Source organism: Bubalus bubalis, chromosome X, assembly GCF_019923935.1.
Source record: "Bubalus bubalis isolate 160015118507 breed Murrah chromosome X, NDDB_SH_1, whole genome shotgun sequence".
In the NCBI taxonomy this organism is placed as follows: Eukaryota; Metazoa; Chordata; class Mammalia; order Artiodactyla; family Bovidae; genus Bubalus; species Bubalus bubalis.
The window spans coordinates 83,198,659-83,219,222 of NC_059181.1; the positions used below are offsets into that span (position 1 = coordinate 83,198,659).

General features: G+C 42.4%; 1 protein-coding gene and 1 non-coding gene across 4 annotated transcripts in view; both read left to right on the forward strand.

The window, feature by feature from the left end:
* Positions 1 to 653: 653 nt before the first annotated feature.
* Positions 654 to 20,564, forward strand: part of DCX (doublecortin) — a 124,627-nt gene continuing 104,716 nt past the window's right edge. The window contains exons 1-3 of one of the 3 annotated variants that reach the window (XM_025276158.2): positions 654 to 719; positions 2,477 to 2,862; positions 12,394 to 12,734. In XM_025276158.2, coding sequence (XP_025131943.1) covers positions 2,499 to 2,862; positions 12,394 to 12,734 — 705 coding nt within the window. In that variant the 5' untranslated portion in view covers positions 654 to 719; positions 2,477 to 2,498. The remainder of the gene's footprint in view (positions 720 to 2,476; positions 2,863 to 12,393; positions 12,735 to 20,564) is intronic. The other 2 variants (XM_025276159.2, XM_025276157.2) reach the window with 2 other exon arrangements.
* TRNAE-UUC lies at positions 20,221 to 20,292 on the forward strand. Its single transcript has one exon. It is a non-coding gene; the product is annotated as a tRNA-Glu (tRNA).

A 20,564-nucleotide genomic window follows, 5' to 3' on the forward strand; every position in this document is an offset into this window, starting at 1 on the left:
CTGGGCTCACTTCACACAGAAAGGTCTCTGGGATAGATTGGAACTCTGAAACTCTCTGTAGATCCCATGAACAAAACTATTCCACCAAGCTAAAAGGTCTTTGAGATCCATCTTCAACTCCATCCTCCATGAAATTCTGGAATGATTTTCCCTTGTCTTGTCCCTTTTCTACTGCTTCTTAGTCTACTCCACTAACCTCATTTCAAAACAACTAGCTGTTGGATGCATGAACTAAAATGCCATAAAGAATTCACATATTTGATTGTTTTTCTGTCAAGAAGGTTAAATGAAGAGAGCTACAATTTCTAAGAAGGTTGGTTCGACTGCCTGAGTCTGGCCCCCAGGCAGATTAGGCCAAGGTTTTGGCCAAGTAAAATTGCCAATTGCCTAAAAGAAAAGACTAGCACATTGCTCATTAGGGCATTCTGAACTTGCCTGTGCAATCTTTTTGCTACCCTGCAATTTCCTGTTGGTTATAAATGAAACCTTTCTAGCTGTTAATGCAGCCTGTGAATTGAAAAAAAAAGCATGTAATTAATCAAAGGAGGTTGGGGGGATTCACTAAGCCTGAGTAAAGGGGAGAAGCTGGACAAGGCACTAGGACCTAGAAGGCATCTATCCACCCTGGCAGGAATTTCTTGCTTGGAGCTCAGACAACAAAGGCATAGAGAGATTGGTTTTCTTTCTCTCAGCATCTCCACCCAACCAGCAGAAAACCGGTGAGTGGGGCTTTGGAGTGATTTTCAGGGAGAATGTAAGAGATGTCAAACGGAAAAAGCACAAGGCAAAGTGCACGCTCTCTCCCTCTCTCTCAGTGTATCCTCTCTCTCTTTCTTTCTCTTCTCCCCTCTTTTTTGCCTTATTCTATTGGATTTTTTTCCTTAAGCCTCTACCTGGGATTTTCCATTGGAAAAGTGAGTTTGATGTTCTTTTGTTTTCACTGTGATATTGATTTTAGAATAATACCACCCCAGATTTAAAGCAAAGCCTAGTGTTGCTAGCATGCCTGGGGAAATGCTTGCTACTTGTTTTGAGGAGGTGGGGTCTCTTACACTGCAGGTTGTCTGACAGAGACAATGCTGAGCTCAGCACAGGTCATGGTGACACTGGAAGAAAAGAAGGACCGAGCCTGGCAAACCTGCTAGGCACCAGTCCTCCTTTATTGCCTGTCTTCCTGGTCCCCTGCAAATATCTCAATGTGGCAGTGTGTAGCAGCTGAGCCCTGCGTGCTTTGTGAGTCCTTTTATCCCCATCTGTGCAATGCATGTTAATAGTTTGTCTCCTAGGCTGTCACTACCTTTGCTAGCATTTGGGGCTTCTTTTGTATTTGGTTTCATATTGTAATTTCCTTTCTTTCTTTCATTCTTTCAGCAGAAAGGGGGAAAGTAAATCTGACAGATGACCATCTTTTGCCTCAGCTAACACACCTAGGCAATAGACAAATTTGGGGTGTGCTGCCTGCTGTGAGGGTGAAATGCCCCTTCATTCAGTGTAGAAATCCAGAACAATGGAAGGTGTGCTTGCTTCTAAAGGTCCCATATGCTGTTCAGGGACTCATTTGGGAATCTTTACACAATTAAAATACTCCATTAAGAGGTGGGGCTGCATCGTTGATGGGGGGTAGAGCACCTAGAGAAAGCGAGGGGCTGGGGGGTGGGAGGAAGGATTTTGTGGCCAAATGGTACCAGGGCTAAAGCAGAACAAATAACTTGTTAAATAACTGATTTTTGTAATCCTTTTTTTTTCCAGCTTATTTCTTGTGAATGTCGGATAGCTGCACCAGCTTGGTGGGGAAGGGGGTTGATGAATAGCACAAAGACTGGCTGTTCCCTAGAGGCTGTGGCTTTAAAGGAGAATCCTACTTTATTCTAGGGGGGAGGGGATGCACACATTAAAGTAGGAAAGGGGGCTTGGAATAAAATTAAAACACTACCCTTATAATTATTTCACTGAAATGCAAAGATCACTTCCTGAGCTAGAGATGCTAACCTTGGCTAGGTCCTTCTGTTCCCTTCAAGGGGAATTTTGTCAGGCTATGGATTCATTTACAACCGTTAGTCATGTGGGCATGTGTGAGGAAACAGATGCCAGTTTTAATGTATTTACCCTGAAGTTACAATTTGATAGGAGCCACTGTCAGTAAGTCCCAGGATTTTAAGCGATTTCAAAATCCCTCCCTCTCCTTTCTTTGGAACAGTGCCCAAAGTGCCTCCCTCCGCATCTCTCACCCCCACCCCCACAACCACCAGCACCCCTCCAGCCCCTCCCTTTTCTCTATTAAGATCAATATTCTTGCAGGTCAGGGGCAAGCAGCAGATGGGTCACGGGCTTTTTTCAACCAGTTCTTTTCACAAGCAGCAGATTGCAGATCTGGATCTGGCTAATATTTGAATTCCTTTCTTTTTTCCCCCTCCTCGCCCCTTTTCTTTGCTTCCTTTCATCCCCCTCCGCCTCCCCGCTTTTCTCCAACACTCAGGTCTCTGAGGTTCCACCAAAATATGGAACTTGATTTTGGACATTTTGACGAAAGAGATAAGACATCCAGGAACATGAGAGGCTCGCGGATGAACGGGCTACCTAGCCCCACTCACAGCGCCCATTGTAGCTTCTACCGAACCCGAACCTTGCAGGCACTAAGCAACGAGAAGAAAGCCAAGAAGGTACGTTTCTACCGCAATGGGGACCGCTACTTCAAGGGGATTGTGTACGCTGTGTCCTCTGACCGTTTTCGCAGCTTCGACGCCTTGCTGGCTGACCTGACACGATCTCTGTCTGACAACATCAACCTGCCTCAGGGAGTGCGCTACATTTACACCATTGATGGGTCCCGGAAAATTGGAAGCATGGATGAACTGGAGGAAGGTAATTCGAGGAGTGGGTGGTGGCCCTTAGTGGGAGGGGTTATTGTTAGTTATGGTTACATTTCTTGGCTTTGATTAAAAGAAATTGGGAATATGCTTGTTAAAACATGAGGGTGCTGCTGAGACTTCTGATTCTGTAGGCATAGTCAGAATCATTAGCCATTACCCTCCGTGGGCTTCAGTCTCGGCTGGGGTTGAAGTGTGGCTGACTATGAGGATGCATTGTGTTGATCTCCCAGGGTATACAAAGAAAAATCTGAATTGTATCATTTACTCTAGAATGTGTTCATCGTCAACTCTAAAGAGCACTATTGAGGCAGACCATAAAATCCTTAGGGGTATAAAATGAGGAAGGAGGTTTGGTTGGGTTAAGAGAAAGAAAACACTGTATACTTATATCCTTTGAACGGCTGAGAGACTCTTTGTGAATGGCAACTCATGGAAACGTGCACCCTAAAAGCTGGACTTCCCGAATGTATTCACAAAGGATTATACTTTTAGGTAAGTGGTCACTGCTCAGCTGTTGCTTCTAAAAAGCCCATTTCAGGGTGTGTCCCTTAGGCTGAGGTCATTAAGAGAAATACCAAAGAAAGCTGTAGGTATGTCTGGTATTTTAATAAACATTATTCCTATTAGAATAGGAACTGACTCACTATACCTAAATCTGTATTTAAACAGATTTCTAGATCTTGGTTCTGCAATTGAATTTTATGACAAGATTGCTGAAAATCCTGACAATCTGTGCACCCAACTCAAAAATAGGGAAAACTCCAGCTCTTGCCCAAACTTGCTCAGCCATGAAGTCTTTTTCATGATCATATAGATAAATAGATCTGGGGACATGTTCTTAATATTTCACTTTATCAGATCAAGTATATTGAGGATGCCTCCCCACCCCACTTTTTCATGGGTGTTATATGTGCGATTGGTTTAACGTGACAGTACTTTAAAGGACAGCTTCAGGAGTCCTTCAAGAGTCCTTGTGATAATGAAAACGTTTTCCCCCACCCCCAAACTTCTTCCCATTCTCCAACCCTCCCTCCTCATTCTTTCCATTCCCCTGAGCAGATGAGTTTAGAACAGGCAGATCTCTAGGGAAACCAAATTCTGAAACAGCTGGCAAGGAAGGAGAAACAGCACATTAAAGGACTTGATAGGCAGTGCCCCACCTCTGATTCACTGCTTCTAGGTTTCTTGTATTCCTAAACAAAGGAGCATGAGGGCTTCCCCCGTACAAGAGCACATTCTCGCAAGGAGCTGCTGTTTCTCAAGTCAGGTCAAGTGATTTGGGGCTAGTTACTTATAAGAGCCAGTGTCCATATGGCTGCCAGATCTGGGTCTCAGGCAGGGTTCAAGTCTGAGGTTTTTCTCCAAGTGGACCTTGAGAAACAATGCTGATGCGGCTTGATTATTTGATCAGGTGCTGGAGGGCCAGGAAGAGGTTAATCCCAGGCTTCTGAACATTGAAGGATTGGCCATCCTAGCAAATATCGTAAAAGAAAGGAGAGTCTGGGCAAACTTGAAGGACTAGAAGCTGGATCCAGGGAGCTGTCCAACAGAGTAATCGATAGGGCTTGTGTCTTTTGTCACTGTAAAATCCACATCTCAGTCAAACTGGGGGGGGGGGGTGAGTGTTTTCTCCGTAATAATTTTCATAAACAAAGCACCTGACTCGCCAGTATGTCCACATTTCTGCTAGCTGCTATCTTTTAAAGACCACCATAGATGCTCAGGCAGAATTCTGAATCAAGTGCCATTGTATTTGGAGCGAGGATTACAGTGTTCTTCTGTCTGATGTGAGAGATCTCATGCACAGATTTCTCTCTTCCCCAAATACATTTTTTAACATGTCTTGCTCAAAGAGTGGCCCTTGGTATTGATTTTCCTTCCTGGATTTGTGTGTGTGTGTGTGTGTGTGTGTGTGTATGCATGTGTGCATATGTATATGTGTATTGTGGTGTGTGTTGTGAAAATCTTAGCTGAATATATGTAATAAATACAATTTTGAAGACTGCAGCTTTCTTTTCTCTTGATCCTTTTGAATTCTACTAGATTGGACTCCTCTTATTTACCACTCTTGGGTGCAGTAGTAGTACTTCCTGGTGAATTTCTGGTGAGTGTGCAGAGTGTGAATTTATGCAGAGTGTGACTAAGGCTCATTTGCATTTATTCACATGTCACTTACAGTCACAATCTGCTGTGGCCCTCAATGGCCTCTCAGTCCTGACTGAGTACTGCGATTCAGTCAAGGAAATTCTAGGGTATTCCTGGGATAGCACTGAGAAGTGTGACCAATTTTCCATCACCGTTGCACCAAATGGGAAAAGGCACAGATATGAAGAGGATAAAGAAAAGGGGTCTTCAGGATTTCCCCGGCAGTCCAGTGGTTGGTACTTTGTGCTTCCATTGCAGGGACCAGGGGTTCAATCCCTGGTGGGGGAACTAAGATCCCACATGCTGCATGGTACAACCAAAAAAAAGTGGCAGTTGTTTTGCTCCTATTTTTTTTTTCTTTGTCCTTTTGCAACTACTCATGTAGGAATGGAGGATAAAAGTCTTTTACTTTGTTCACCTTTGGAAGAGGTTGAATGAATGATTAAAACAAATAATTTACACATTGCTTTACAAAAGACTTCAAATTGAAAAGTTTGGAAAGATCCCTGGGGGAAGAGTCAGATTCTTTGGGTTCTTGTCTTAGCAGCAAAAGGTTATAACAGGAAAATAAATTTTTTGAATCAGATTTGGTTCAAATCCAAGCTCTGCCACCTGCTAGCTTGTGTGAACTTGGCAAAACCATTTAGGCCCCCCGAGCCTCAGTTGTTCATCTGTAAAATGGGCATAATTGCTTTGAGGGTTAAATGAGACAATGAATATAAATTGTTTAGTATTCTGCCTAGCACATTAGCAAGTACTCAATAAAGGGTTGTAGTTTAGTCACTCAGTCATGTCCGACTCTTTGTGACCACATGGACTGTAGCCTGCCAGGCTTCTCTGTCCATGGGATTCTCCAGGCAAGAATACTGGAGTGGTTTGCCATTTCCTTCTCCAGCGGATCTTCCTGACCCAGGGATCGAAACCGTCTCTCCTGCCTTGGCAGAGGCGGGTTCTTTACCACTAGCGCCACCTGAAAATTCCAATAATGGTAGATGTTACTATTGAGTTGGCATAAAAGTTTTAGTTTTTCATAAGATGGTACTGAAAAACCCAAATGATCTTTTTGGCCAACACAATATTTGAGTCATCCTAGTTTATAGCTGGTTAAGCTACATGACTATAGATTTCTTCTTATCATCACTGTGACTAATGTTCTCTCTTTTTAAAACAACTTAAAAAAAAAACCCAATTTATTAGGGTTTAGTTTGCACACTGTAAAATTCACCAACTGAATTAAATGATTTTTAGAAAATTTACCAAGTGATGAAACCATCATCATAATCTAATTTTATCCCATTTTCATCATCTCCAAAAGAGACACTGTACCAATTAGCAGTCACTGCCCACTTGCCGTTTTCTCTTCAGCCCTAGATGACTACTTATCTGCCTATGTCTCTACAGATCTGCTGAGTCTGGATATTTTATAGAAATTGAAATCATATACTATTTGGTTTTTGTGACTGGCTTCTTTCACTTAGAAAATGTTTTCAAGGTTTGTATGGACAGAGAAGCCTGGTGGGCTATACTCCATGGGGTTGCAAAGAGCTGGACAGGACTGAGCGACTAACTCTTAACTAACTTATACTATGTATCAATACTTCACTCCTTTTTAAATTTTTTTTTACTTTTTTGAATGCACTGGGTGACATGTGGGATCTAATTCCTTGACCAGGGATTGAACCCAAGCCCTCTGCCTTGAAAGCACAGAATCTTAACCATTAGACTGTTAGGGAAGTCTCCATTCCTTTTTTTAAAGGAATAATATTGTATCATATGTATAGATCACACTTTGTATATCTATTGTAATATTCTTATCTGTAAAATGAGACTAGTAACACCTGCCTTCGGTATCTATTAGAGTGATTGTGAGGATAAAATTAGATAATAGATATGGAAACACATTGACAAGGTAAAGCTGCAGCTCCAAGGGACTATTATTGTTCATGATATAATAATAGTAATGCTAGTGAGAGGTTGGAATAGCTAGTGGCTCCCAAACCTGCCTGCTTTTCTGAATCTTTTAGGGCTTTAGAAAAATATCAGTTCCTGGGCCACACCCAGGAATTGACTCAGAATCTCCAGGATGTGTTTTTACAAATTTCCCCAAGTGAACCTTACAAGCAGTTAAACTTGGGAAAGTACTAGAGTAAATGATCTTGATGGTCCCCTGTAGCTACCTACAATAGTGGGTATTCCTGGGAATACAGAAATCTTTTTGTTTTTTGACTAGTTTATCTTAAAGAAATAATGGAGCTTAAAACATACTATGTTTCCAAATGGCCACATTATGAAATATTTAGCCTAAATAAAATGAAATGGAAACCAATTGGTTAATAATCACTATGGCCTTGTGGCACTCCTTTGTCTAATGCCTCTCTGGTCTAACTGTCTGCTGCTAGATACTGAAAGTAGTAAGGGGACCATTTTGGACCAAAGTCATGTTATTGATGTCAGTTTTCCCACAGTTCCTTGGTTACATGAAAGGTCTTCGGGAAGCCATACAGAATGTGGCCATATATGTATGAGCTGTATTACCAGTAGATCAATGAATGAAATCCAAGAGTGGCTTTTTTTTGTTTGTTTAGTCTTTCATTAGAGAATTGTTCTTCCCTCATGTACTGTCTAATTCCTTCTCCACTTCCTTGTATGTAAGTACCCAGATCAATCTTCATGGTATCATCTTGAGCATTATTATGCAGATCTTGGGACAAAATATTTAAATTGGTACAGTCTTGTTGAAAGATCTATATGGTGACACTGGCTATGATCCACTTTCTTTGCCATAGCTCATTTGTTCCAATGAGATGAAACCACTTTCTCACTAATTTATCTTCTAACTACTAAAGCAAGCACCTTGCCGAAGAGGAGGATTTTAAGATACCTGGGAGAGTGATACATCACTAATAGATCTGATAATATGATAAAGTGCCATTTAATATTTTCCTTCTGGAGGGAGGAAGCCCGGAAAAAGAGGAGAAAGCCCAGACAGATGTGCTTTTTGCACTGAGAAACTATAAACATATTTAATGTTTTTGGAAATGGAGTCCTCCTGAAATTGAAGAGAGGTAGACATTAGATCATCTTGGGGCCACAGCTTGTTCCCTTCCTGCCCTTTCAGCTTTGCTTCCATGACTTCATTTCCTTACCCCCTCGCCCTGAAGCAGATTGTCGATTCCAGCAAATTGTCACCTTGCTTGGCTCTGAAGCCAGCTTTCCTTTTTGACTTCCAGCGGGTGGGAAATGGCTCCTGGAAGCTGTGACAGGAGTAGAACCCAGCTGTGTAAAGGTGCAACACCCCCCACCCCCTACCCCCACCCCGGCTCCAAGTGCCTGGCAGCTGGACCTGCAAGAATCTTCGAGCTCTGGCAGCACACGTTGCAGATGCTCACAAAATCAGAACAAGGAAACCTTGATCAAGAGAAGCAGCTCATTTGTTATCTTTCTGGAAGAGGAGAGTCCTTAGTGGGGGGCACCTATTTCTTTAACAGGCCATTACCATAACAACTCTGTCTCTCAAAGCCTGTTTGGGATGGAGAAGAGAAGAAAATTCCTTCTTATAGACCTTTAGGGCTGGAAGGAACTGAAATGTCACCTAGCACAATACTTTCCATTATAGACAGAAAAGCTGGGACTCAGATATTAAATGATTTGCCTGAGGTCAACCCAACTTGTTGGGTTGGGTGGGATTTGAATCTAGGTCTGTCTGACTTCCCCTCCACCATCACAAACATCCTGCCCTCTGTTGGGGGATGCAGATAATGGGTGAGGGTATGCATTATGGGGTCAGCGGTCCTATGGAAAATCTGTACCTTCCCCTGAATTTTACTGTGAACCTAAAACTGCTCTAGAAAAAGATAATCTTTAAAAATATTCTGCCCTCAGTGTGCACCAGCAGTGGCAGCAAGTGGCTTTGCTTGGTGTTAGCCATTAAGTTAGCACATTTGGCATTGAAGCAATCGGAGGCCTCCTCTCAAGCCTCAGGAAATATTATCTTTGAAGCATGAGTCCCATGCAGTGCTCATATTCTATATGGATTATGGCATAGTTCCAAGATGGCTGCCCTTGCTGCTGCTTCTTTTCTTTCCTTCAGCTTCTACTCCTCCTCTTTTCATCTCCTTTCTCTAAACTCTTTCTTCCTCCTTTCCCTCTTTGCTCTTCTAGTTCTCTCTTTATTCCTTCAGATTAGGGCCTTAATAATAGTGATGGCTGGCATTTATCAAGTGCTTACTATGTACCAGGCTGTGGGCTCACCTTGAGCCCCAGAACAACCTTCAGAAGAAGATATTGTTATCATCATCCCCACTTTGCAGACAAATAACTGAAGCGAAGGGGAGTTAGGTAATTTGCCCAAGGGTGCACAACAAGAAAATATTGGGAAACCCCATTCTGACTGACATCACATCAGCTGCTCTTTTTCCATTACTTCATACTGGGGCCAAAAGGAAATAGAGTGGAGAGACTAAAATGTACTGTTGGAAAGTGTTCAACATAGATTTGGCTGAAAGCTGGGCCCTCGGAAAAGTTCTTGGGTGCCATATGATACTATAGCTGTCTGCCATCATGTTCATTTTCATCTGGGGCGGTTAATCATACTCATAGTTCAGAGGCTTAAGAGGTTTAAGAGATGGAAGCAAAAAAAAGTCTAGAGTCCTAATAGGGCTACACAGCTGACTCTCCAGAGGAGACTGTAGATGAGTGAAATCATAAATATATAGCCTCATACATTTGCACACCACCAGTTGTCTGACAGAGTTTTAAAGTACATGACAAATTATGGAAAACATCTGACTCAAAGGCAGTGACCTCTTGGAAGGTGCCTGTGCATCTGGTAGAGTGGTAAGGCAAGAGATCATTTCTAGCATGTGAGGAATATTGGCTGTAAATATATGGAGGAATTGAAAGGGTCCCTTCATCCTTTAAGTCAAAAACTAAAGGCCACACCCTCTAATCACTTCGGTTGGATTGAAATGGCCAGTGGGAGCTGAGAAATTAGGGTTTCTTTTGGCTGAGGTCTTTGACTTCCCCATCCTGGCTGTGCATGCAGGCACGGAGTGTAGGAGGGGGCCTGTGCTCACCTACAAACCCAGGTCTTGGTCTCTTTGTCAAGACAGAACACTAGCAGCTCCTGGGACTCAGAACAGGGTTGGAAGTTTACCTTCCCCTTCCATACTCACATCTAAATGTCCTCAAAGGTGCCCTAGAGAATCTGACTGAATCTTCTCTCAGCACTAACTGAGAAATTTATTAATTAACATGACTTAAAGTCTTTGGTGCTACAGCACAACAATCAATATTTGCACAAGGAGTGAATTATCAGCCTAGCTGAATGTCTGCTCAGTTCTCCTGCTGAGACCAAAGGAAGAAGAGCCATCAGATTATAATTGTGTTTAATGCTTTCTTTGCACTGGCTTGGGTTGATTTATTTATTTATTAAACATTTTTACTGATGAGTTAATCCTGATTAAATCACACTGGTTTTCTGCAGCTTGACCTCTGGATGAACTTTCGTATACCTTGAGACTAATGTGTTTTACCCGACAAATTCAACCTTTTCCAGTAGTCTCTCCCCCTCCAAGCTGAGCCTACCTCTTTTCTTCTTTTCTCCAGCTTCTAGGTCCAGGTGTCTAATCCCTTCCTCTTGCCTCTGGCCTCTGCCTTTCTTCCGCTGAATTAGTCATTTCCCCTGTGCATGCATGCTCAGTCGCTTCAGTCGTGTCTGAGTCTTTGCAACCCCATGGACTGTAGCCTGCCAGGTTCCTCTGTCCATGGGATTCTCCAGGCAAGAATACTGGAGTAGGTTGTCATATCCTTCTCCAGGAGATCTTCCTGACCCATTGATCGAACCCACATCTCCTGCATTGCAGGCAATTTTTTACCACTGAGCCACTGGGGAAACCCAGTCATTTCCTCTAGCCCATGGTAAATGTGAAAACTGCACTAGATCCCTCCGATCCATAAATCAGGCTGTATAATGTATTTTCACATCTCCACCTCAGTACTTGTGGCAGCCAAGGGTGAGCACTGGCGAAGACGACCCTGAACACATAGAGCTAGTGTGTAGCATTCGTTAAGATGGAAAGATGGGGAGTGGGTAGTGAAAATGGGAAAGCATTTATCCAGCAAGAACTAGACTTGGAAACACAAGAAATAGTGTGAAATGTGTGTGTGTGTGTGTGTGTGTGTGTATGTGTGTCCAGGTGGTTATTTAGATAGTTTTTCTACCTGCCTGTGGGGATGATCAGTAGAAGACAATTATACACATACATGCACCACACATACATACACACACACACACACATTTCACATTTTAGTATTCTGCTGCTTAACCATATACTCTGTCCAAAGTACAGTCTGCCTTCTTGGCCAGTTTGCACTGTATGCCCAATATGAAAGGTTACTGTGGTCACTTTAACTTGGAATAAAAATGTATTAATTTTGAAAGTTCTCCCCAGTTCATAATATAACAAAGGCATGGGGCTGTGAGTCCAGAAATAGGATGGGAACATTAAGAAATAGAGACATGTTAATGGAAACTTACAATACCCTATGTAAAATAGATAGCCAATGGGAATTTGCTATATGACTCAGGGAACTCAAACAGGGGCTCTGTAACAATCTATAGGGGTGGGATGGGGAGAGAGATGGGAGGGAGGTTGTGGAGGGAGGGGACACATGTATACCTATGGCTGATTCATGTTGATGTTTGGCAGAAGCAAACAAAATTCTGTAAAGCAATTATCCTATCATATGTGAAACGAATCGCCAGTCCAGGTTCGATGCATGAGACAGGGTGCTCGGGGATGGTGCACTGGGATGACCCTGAGGGATGGGATAGGGAGGGAGGTGGGAGGGGGGTTCAGGATGGGGGACACATGTACACCTGTGGCGGATTCATGTCAATGTATGGCAAAACCAATACAATAAAGTAATTAGCCTTCAATTAAAATATATAAATTTATATATAAAAAAGATAAATTAATTAAAACAATAAATAGAGACATGTTAAAAAACACTTCAGTAAGGCCCCTAGACATTAACACATATGCTAGAAGTTAATAGACATTTCAATTCCAGTAAAACAATGTCAAGATTGAGAACCCCACTTGGTAGATTATACTTAGATATATTCATTGTCCTTGGGACCCTTAGCTTTATAGGATTTTTTACTAAGTATGCCGTTATAATGAAGACTATTTTGCTGATTACTTGCCCTTGAATTTGAATGAACCAAACTGTTAGAGAGCCTAATTTGGAATGGCACATGAAGTTTGTTATTATCATCATTTCTCCAAAAGTCCTACTCCAAGGTTAGTGTGTATTAGTCTTGTTAGAATAGTCCATATACCTGCTATTAATCACCATGTATTTCTTCCCTTAGGGGAAAGCTATGTTTGCTCCTCTGACAACTTCTTTAAGAAGGTGGAGTACACCAAGAATGTCAATCCTAACTGGTCTGTCAATGTGAAGACATCTGCCAATATGAAAGCCCCTCAGTCCCTGGCCAGCAGCAACAGTGCCCAGGCCAGAGAGAACAAGGACTTTGTGCGCCCCAAGCTGGTGACCATCATCCGCAGTGGGGTGAAGCCTCGGAAGGCTGTGCGTGTGCTTCTGAACAAGAAGACAGCCCACTCTTTTGAGCAAGTCCTCACTGATATCACTGAAGCCATCAAACTGGAGACCGGGGTTGTCAAGAAACTCTACACTCTGGATGGAAAGCAGGTAGGTGCTTTTTTTTTTTTTTCCCCCAAATTACTCTTCATTTGCTCTGAATCCTTAGTTGACCATCTTAAACCTCAAACATCATTTTTGGTTGGGAGATCCTTCCTCCACCTCTCATTATCCCTACCTGATATGTTATGTCTCATTTGGAAGAAATGTCCATTCAGAGACAATGCAATGGAACAGGAATCTGAAGCTTCAGAATGCAATCTGCTTCTGACTTACCAAGTAGAATGGTCACTTATTAGCTTCCTTATCTGCTAAGAAAAGATGTGTTGAAACCTAGGTCCTACATACTCTTTTGAATATGAATTTAGCTATTGCATGAGGCAACCTTGATTGTTCAATGTATGTGACTGGAAATGAGATTTGTGCACTTATTTCCTGTCTAATATTCTTAAATTGGTACTCAACATCCATTCTGATGAAAAGAAGTTGAAGTGACCACCGTATTCTATGAAAGGAGTCATATATGGGGGAAGAACTGAAGTCCTTGGTTTGTTGTCTTTGCCTCACACAAGACTACATTTTTTTCTCTCTTTTCCATGTGACATAGCTGTCTTAATTTGGGCTCCACTGATGGTTTCTGTGAGAAAGGGACTATTTCAGGATCCTAAAATTAGCCCAAGAAAGATGCTGGCATCTGTTCCTCTCCAAATCAGGTTCTGCATGTCACTGGTTATGTTACTAAAGTACCACCTATATTAATATCTGGGAAAGAATGCAACCAGGCGTCTCCATCTGACAGATGCACCATTCTCTTGAGCATGGGGAGCTGTAAATATATGACAAAAAATGTTCCAAGGAAAGTGGAACAGTGGCTGGTTCCTTTGCCTCTAAAGAGAATCCTGGTCCATCATCAGACAAGACAAGTGTGGATTATTATCAGTCCATACTTTCCACCTCTTAAAATACCTTTGGTGTTTGAACTATATAGATTCTAAAAAAAAAAAAAATTGATTCACTATATCAGAATTATGAGTGTTCAAATGCAGAGCTAAGTCTCCTTCCATCATTTCTATTATATACTGTGCACTACAAGATTTTAAGTTGCTGGGAAAACGCATCTTAATGTACATGGTGATTTGGATAAATGTGTGCCTTCTATCTGTTCCCCACCATTTTGTGATCTGAGAGAAACCTGGAGGTATTGGTTGTATGTAATTTGTATGTGATTTGTATTGGTTGTATGTGGTTGTACCAAAGCAATGGGTTTGTCTGTGATGTGAAAAGTTCTAACTCCTAAGTATCTGTCTAAAGCATATCTGTTTTTTGAGGACCAAGTATATATTAAACAGGAGCTGTCCAGGAATAGGAATACTCATCAGAAACCTAACCTCAGAGAAGTAGGGCCTAGGAATTTTATGATCAGTGGATCTTAGAGTTTAGGGTGACCTTAGAAGCCATGATATTTAATCTCCCTTCCATAGCAAGGATATAATCTACAACCATTTCAATTTCATAAAAGCCTATTTCACTGTTGAACAGCTGGAGTTTTTAGAAAGATTTTTCTAACATTAGGCATAATTCCGTTTCTCTGTACCCTCAGCCTCTTGAAGAAGTACAGGACAAATACAAACCAGGAACATCAGACTGGGATTTAGAAGGCATAGTTTCTAATCTGGATATTGCTACTTACTCTGTGACCTTGGGCTAATCACGTAACTATTCTGAGGCTCACGCTTCTCTGCACAAAAGGGCTAATCACATCTGCCCTTTCCATGCCCACAGGATTCTCATGAAGATCAAATGAAATCATGGATATGAAAGCAGTCTGGAAATCAAAACACACGATATAAATATGTGTGCATACAATTCATCATGAAGTGAGATAAAATATGTAAATTTTCAGACAATTTAAATACATATTAATAAATGTTAGCTCTCTTTCCTCAACTTTACCTTTCTATGATTCTTACCACAAATTTCCAGCATTTTATGGGGTGTGCATTCTGTCGGCTGTGCATTCCTTGCCATTCTGGGATTGTTCCTAATAATAATAATAATAATAAAGGACACCTCCACCTCCTAAGTAAGCAAGCTCCAGTCCAGTGATGGTGGATTTTCATCCTATAGCAAGCTTTCCAACTCCTTTCAAGCATGGGTTCCCATTTCTTTGGGGAACACTTTACAAATTATCAAGGTATGATATGGTGTGTGTACAGACACGTCAGGGAGGAGTGTGCAAGGGAGCAGAACAATGCCTTGGCAGACATCAGTGACTCTGCACTTACTGTTTGTTCTCTTTAAATTGTCTCCCTCTCCCTACTCTGACCCCTGGGTTCATCTTTTAAGGTCTGGTCCCAATCTAATGTTATTTCTGTAAACGTCTGTCTCCATCATGCGAAGTTAAAGTAATTTTAATCTTTTTTTTTAAATGCTCACCTCCTGATACACAGTGGATGCTCTATAAATATTTGTTGATTGAATGGGTTGTTTGTGCTCAGTCTTTCAGTTGTGTCTGACTGTGCAAGTCCGTAGACTGTAGCCCACCAAGCCCCTCTGTCCATGGAATTTCCCAGGCAAGAATAGAATGGTTGCCATTTCCTTTTCCAGGGGATCTTCCCAGGCCAGGGATCAAACCCACATCTCTTGGGTCTCCTGCATTGGCAGGTGGGTTCTTTACCACTAGCGCCAGACTACACTTAGGTCCATCAGAAGACATAGCGGGCTTCCAAAGGGGTTCATATTCCACCTGGGAAGCTCCTATTACTTACTTAGAAGTCACTGAGGGCAGACTATTAAAGAAGTTTTTTCTCAAAGTATATTCTGAGGACTGAACCCATTTCCCCACTCCCAGAAGCTCTTCATGAAAGGGTTTTGTGGTCAAATAAGATTGTGAAATGCTGCACATTATGTACCTTTCTTAGAGACTCACATTGCCCACTGGCACGTTAAATGTTCTGAGAAGTCCTGCAGAAAGGAAATCCATTTAGACTCAGATTTCCCAATCTGAAGCTTCCCTCATAGCTCAGTCAGTAAGGAATCTGCCTGCAATGCAGGAGACGTGGGTTGGGAAGATCCCCTGAAGAAGGAAATGGCAACCCACTCTGGTGTTCTTGCCTGGAGAATTCCATGAACAGAGGAGCCTGGCAGTCTACAGTCCATAGAGCTGCAAGAGTTGGACATGACTTAGTGATCAAAACACCACATTTCTCAATCTTATTTAACCACAAACATATTTCATGGAATACACAGATACACACACACATGCACACACACGCGAGAGAGAGAGAGAGAGAGCGAGAGAGAGAGAGAGCGCACTACGAAATACTGTTTATAGAATATACTGAATGATTAGGAACTAACTGCTCTTACCTCACTGGTAAGATTGCCATACATAGGGTAACCCATAAATCAAACATTGTTATATGGTTACAGCAAGGACATTAAATAAGAGATTTAGGGGTATGAGGACAAAACCTACTAATTACAAAATAGGTACTGAGCATACTGAAAGTGGGAGCCAAATTCAAAATTTTGGAGCCCAGCCCATTTCCCAATTCTAGTGATGACAGCCGTCATGTCAACACCTGTCAGTCACTTTGATTACTACTATATTCTTACTACTTGGGAATATGATCTTCCTCTGTGCATGCTGAAGGCACACGTGTTGCAATGACTTGGACTTGCTTGGCTGAGATTCCATGCCTGTCTTTGGCTAAAAGTGGCACCAGGCAGAAATGATGAAGACAGTCCAGGCTATTTGTGATGGAACATTTTTATCATGAAGTCAGGACCATCACTTGGTTTCAGTCTTGCTCTAACTGGATCCCAAATGGACCAAATCAAGTAGTTTTCAGCCCCTTTGTTTAAATAATCACCAGATAAAACAGCCCAGTTGATTATACCTGATTTATTGTTGCTTCCGGAGAAGGCAATGGCACCCCACTCCAGTACTCTTGCCTGGAAAATCCCATGGATGGAGGAGCCTGGTAGGCTGCAGTCCATGGGGTCGCACAGAGTCGGACTCGACTAAGCGACTTCACTTTCACTTTTCACTTTCATGCATTGGAGAAGGAAATGGCAACCCACTCCAGTGTTCTTGGCTGGAGAATCCCAGGGATGGGGGACCCTGGTAGGCTACCGTCTATGGGGTCACACAGAGTCGGACACGACTGAAGTGACTTAGCATAGCATAGCATAGCATTGTTGCTTCTGTTCTCATGTGTACCATTTGACTGGCTCTGATGATTGACAAGCAATCTGAATATGACTCTCACCTCTTTTTCTGTTTTTATTTTGTTTGGACGTGCTTTTGGAGCCTTTGATCTTTTTAGGGCTTATGTTTTGCTGATGTAGAAGACCAGTTTCCTTTGAGATATTTGTGGTCTGTGTAGACAGCGAAGCTGAAGTGAAAAAAGTCCAGGTGTTAGTCGCTTAGTTGTGTCTGATTCTTTGTGACCCCATGGACTGTAGCCTGCTAGGCTTCTCTGTCCATGGAATTCTCCAGGCAAAAATACCGGAGTGGATAACCATTTCCTTCTCCAGGGGATCTTCCTGACCCAGGGATCGAACCCAGGCCTTCTGCATTGCAGGCGGATTCTTTACTGTCTCAGCCACCAGGGAAGCTCGGATGGGGAAGCTAACCATCACTAATAGGATGAGGTCCCTATTCCTCACTTTAATAAGAAATTGCTAATGGAATAAGGAGTAGTTGGTAGGGCCCTGGCTACTCCCAGGGGCTATAATGGATTTCTAGGCAGTCAAGGCTTCCCTGGTGGCTCAGACAGTAAAGAATCCACCTGAAATGCAGGAGACCTGGGTTTGGTCCCTCTGTTGGGAAGATCCCATGGAGAAGGGAATGTCTACCCACCCCAGTATTCTGGCCTAGAGAATTCCATGGACAGAGGAGCCTGGGAGGTTAGAGTTCATGGGGTCACAAAGAGTTGGACATGACTGAGCAGCTTTCACTGTACTTCACTTCACCTCAGGTAAAACATGATGAAGGGATGGATGATGATACATATTAGTTCACTCTCAGGTGAGGTTGTTCTTTTGATTCCTGGAGTGGTTGCAGTGTGTTGACAAAATTCAGTTCAGTTCAGTTTAGTTGCTCAGTCATGTCCAGCTCTTTGCGACCCTATGAACTGCAGCATGCCAGGCCTCCCTGTCCATCACCAACCCCCAGAGTTTACCCAAACCCATGTCCATCGAGTTGGTGATGACATCCAACCATCTCATCCTCTGTTGTCCCATTCTCCTCCTGCCCCCAATCCCTCCCAGCATCAGACTCTTTTCCAATGAGTCAACTCTTCACATGAGGTGGCCAAAGTACTGGAGTTTCAGCTTTAGCATCATTCCTTCCAAAGAAATCCCAGGGCTGATCTTCAAAATGGACTGGTTGGATCTCTTTGCAGTCCAAAGGACTCCCAAGAGTCTTCTCCAACACCACAGTTCAAAAGCATCAATTCTTTGGTGCTCAGCTTTCTTTATAGTTCAACTCTCACATCCATACATGACCACTGGAAAAACCATAGCCTTGACTAGACAGACCTTTGTTGGCAAAGTAATGTCTCTGCTTTTGAATATGCTGTCTATGTTGGTCATAACTTTCCTTCCAAGGAGTAAATGTCTTTTAATTTCATGGCTGCAATCACCATCTGCAGTGATTTTGGAGCCCCAAAAAATAAAGTCTGACACTGTTTCCCCATCTATTTCCCATGAAGTGATGGGACCAGATGCCATGATCTTAGTTTTCTGAATGTTGAGCTTTAAGCCAGATTTTTCACTCTCCTCTTTCACTTTCATCAAGAGGCTCTTTAGTTCTTCACTTTCTGCCATAAGGGTGGTGCCATCTGCATATATGAGGTTATTGATATTTCTCCCAGCAATCTTGATTCCAGCTTGTGCTTCCTCCAGCCCAGTGTTTCTCATGATGTACTCTGCATATAAGTTAAATAAGCAGGGTGACAATATACAGCCTTGATGTACTCCTTTTCCTACTTGGAACCAGTCTGTTGTTCTATGTCCAGTTCTAACTGTTGCTTCCTGACCTGCAGGTAGGTTTCTCAAGAGGCAGGACAAGTGGTCTGTTATTCCCATCTCTTTCAGAATTTTCCACAGTTTATCGTGATCTGCACAGTCAAAGGCTTTGGCATATTCAATAAAGCAGAAATAGATGTTTTTTTCTGGAACTCCCTTGCTTTTTCAATGATCCAACAGATGTTGGCAATTTGATCTCTGGTTCCTCTGCCTTTTCTAAAACCAGCTTGAACATCTGGAAGTTCACGGTTCATGTATTAAATTATACAACTATTAATTTCTATAATCAAGCCACATGTTGACCCTTTATGGTTAAATGTCATTGACACACAAAAACTAGAACCTAAATTTCTGGTTCATTTGGTAGTAGTGGCTCAGTAGATACATGGTCTAGCCTTGAAGTCATTTCCATTAAGCACAGGGCATGGTGATTCTGTTAGAGATTCAGAGCTTTAATAATAGACTTTTAGCTGCAGCTGTTTCTCACGCCATCCATTTTCATGTTATACTTACTGGGATCTCTAGTCTCAGTTTTGTCCGTGTCCAGGTTCTATACAGTCACAGATTCCCTATGGCTTCAACATGCCTGCCTAAGGGATAAGTATGGCCTTTAGTATTTGTATTAGCTTTGTTAGGCCAATTTTTAAAATTAGATGAATTTATTTTCTGTTTCTGTCTATATCTTTCTAGTACCAACTACTTGAACCAGGAATTTTAGGTTTCAGAATAACAGAAAATAGGTTTAAATGATTCCCAGATTACCCAGAGCCTTGGAAGCTAGAACAGGAATTTTAAGAAATGTTTTGAATAATAAGATGGCAGAATAGGAAAATGAGAGCACAAAGGGTATTTGAACTGCTGTTAAGTATTCCAGGAAAGACTTTCTCCTTCCATCTTGCTATGCTAAATAACTGGGTGCTGGAAGCACAAAGGTAATTGCAGGCAACACAGGAAGACTAGTTGGATTTAACCTTGGAAATGTTGAGCGCATTTCCCAAGGTGGATATATCTTTATTTTGCTTGTGTAGGCATTTCTTCTCCATGCTCCCCCCTCTCCCCCGCATCTCAGCCCCCTCCAGCCACATCTGGTCTTAGTTATACTCCTTGGCCTTCAGGTCTCCCATAGCCAACCTCTCTCTCCTCCTAGTGCTATGTCCTGTCAATCAACATTGGGCTCAATAGAAAAGGCCACATGGACATAAATTACGCCCCCAAAGGGAGGTCATTTATCATTGACCTTCACTGAACAAAACCAAGGCTGGAAGAGTAATGTTTGTATTACCTAAAGTTCCCTCTCCTCAACCTTCCACAAATTGGATTCCTGGAGACAGGTTTTGAGAGGATTGGCTTGAGCATGAAATAGAAAAGAGCAGAGAAGTGGAGCCAGGCTGGGCCCTTTGAAAAGAGATGGTTTGCAAACTACTTTGCCATATGTAGTATAGACTTCAAGCTGTCTCATACAAAGGTAGATTTTGTACTTTTAAAGCAGGCTTAAGGGGATTCCTTGGCAGTCCAGTGGTTAGGACTTGGCACTTTCAATGCCGGGGCCCAGGTTCAATCCCTGGCCAAGGGACTAAGATACCACAAACGACTTGGTATAGCCCCCTTTCCTCTCAAAAAAGAGATCTAATGATGGAAGTGGCCCAACATCAAATATACTGATATTCTGGAAAGAAAGGACCAAGTATAGTCTGGTGATTGGTTATTTCTTCAGCAATTTATCATCTTCAGTTCAGTTCAGTCACTCAGTCGTGTCCAATTCTTTGCGACCCCATGGACTGCAGCATGCCAGGACTCCCTGTCCATCACCAACTCCTGGAGATTACCCAAACTCATGTCCATTGA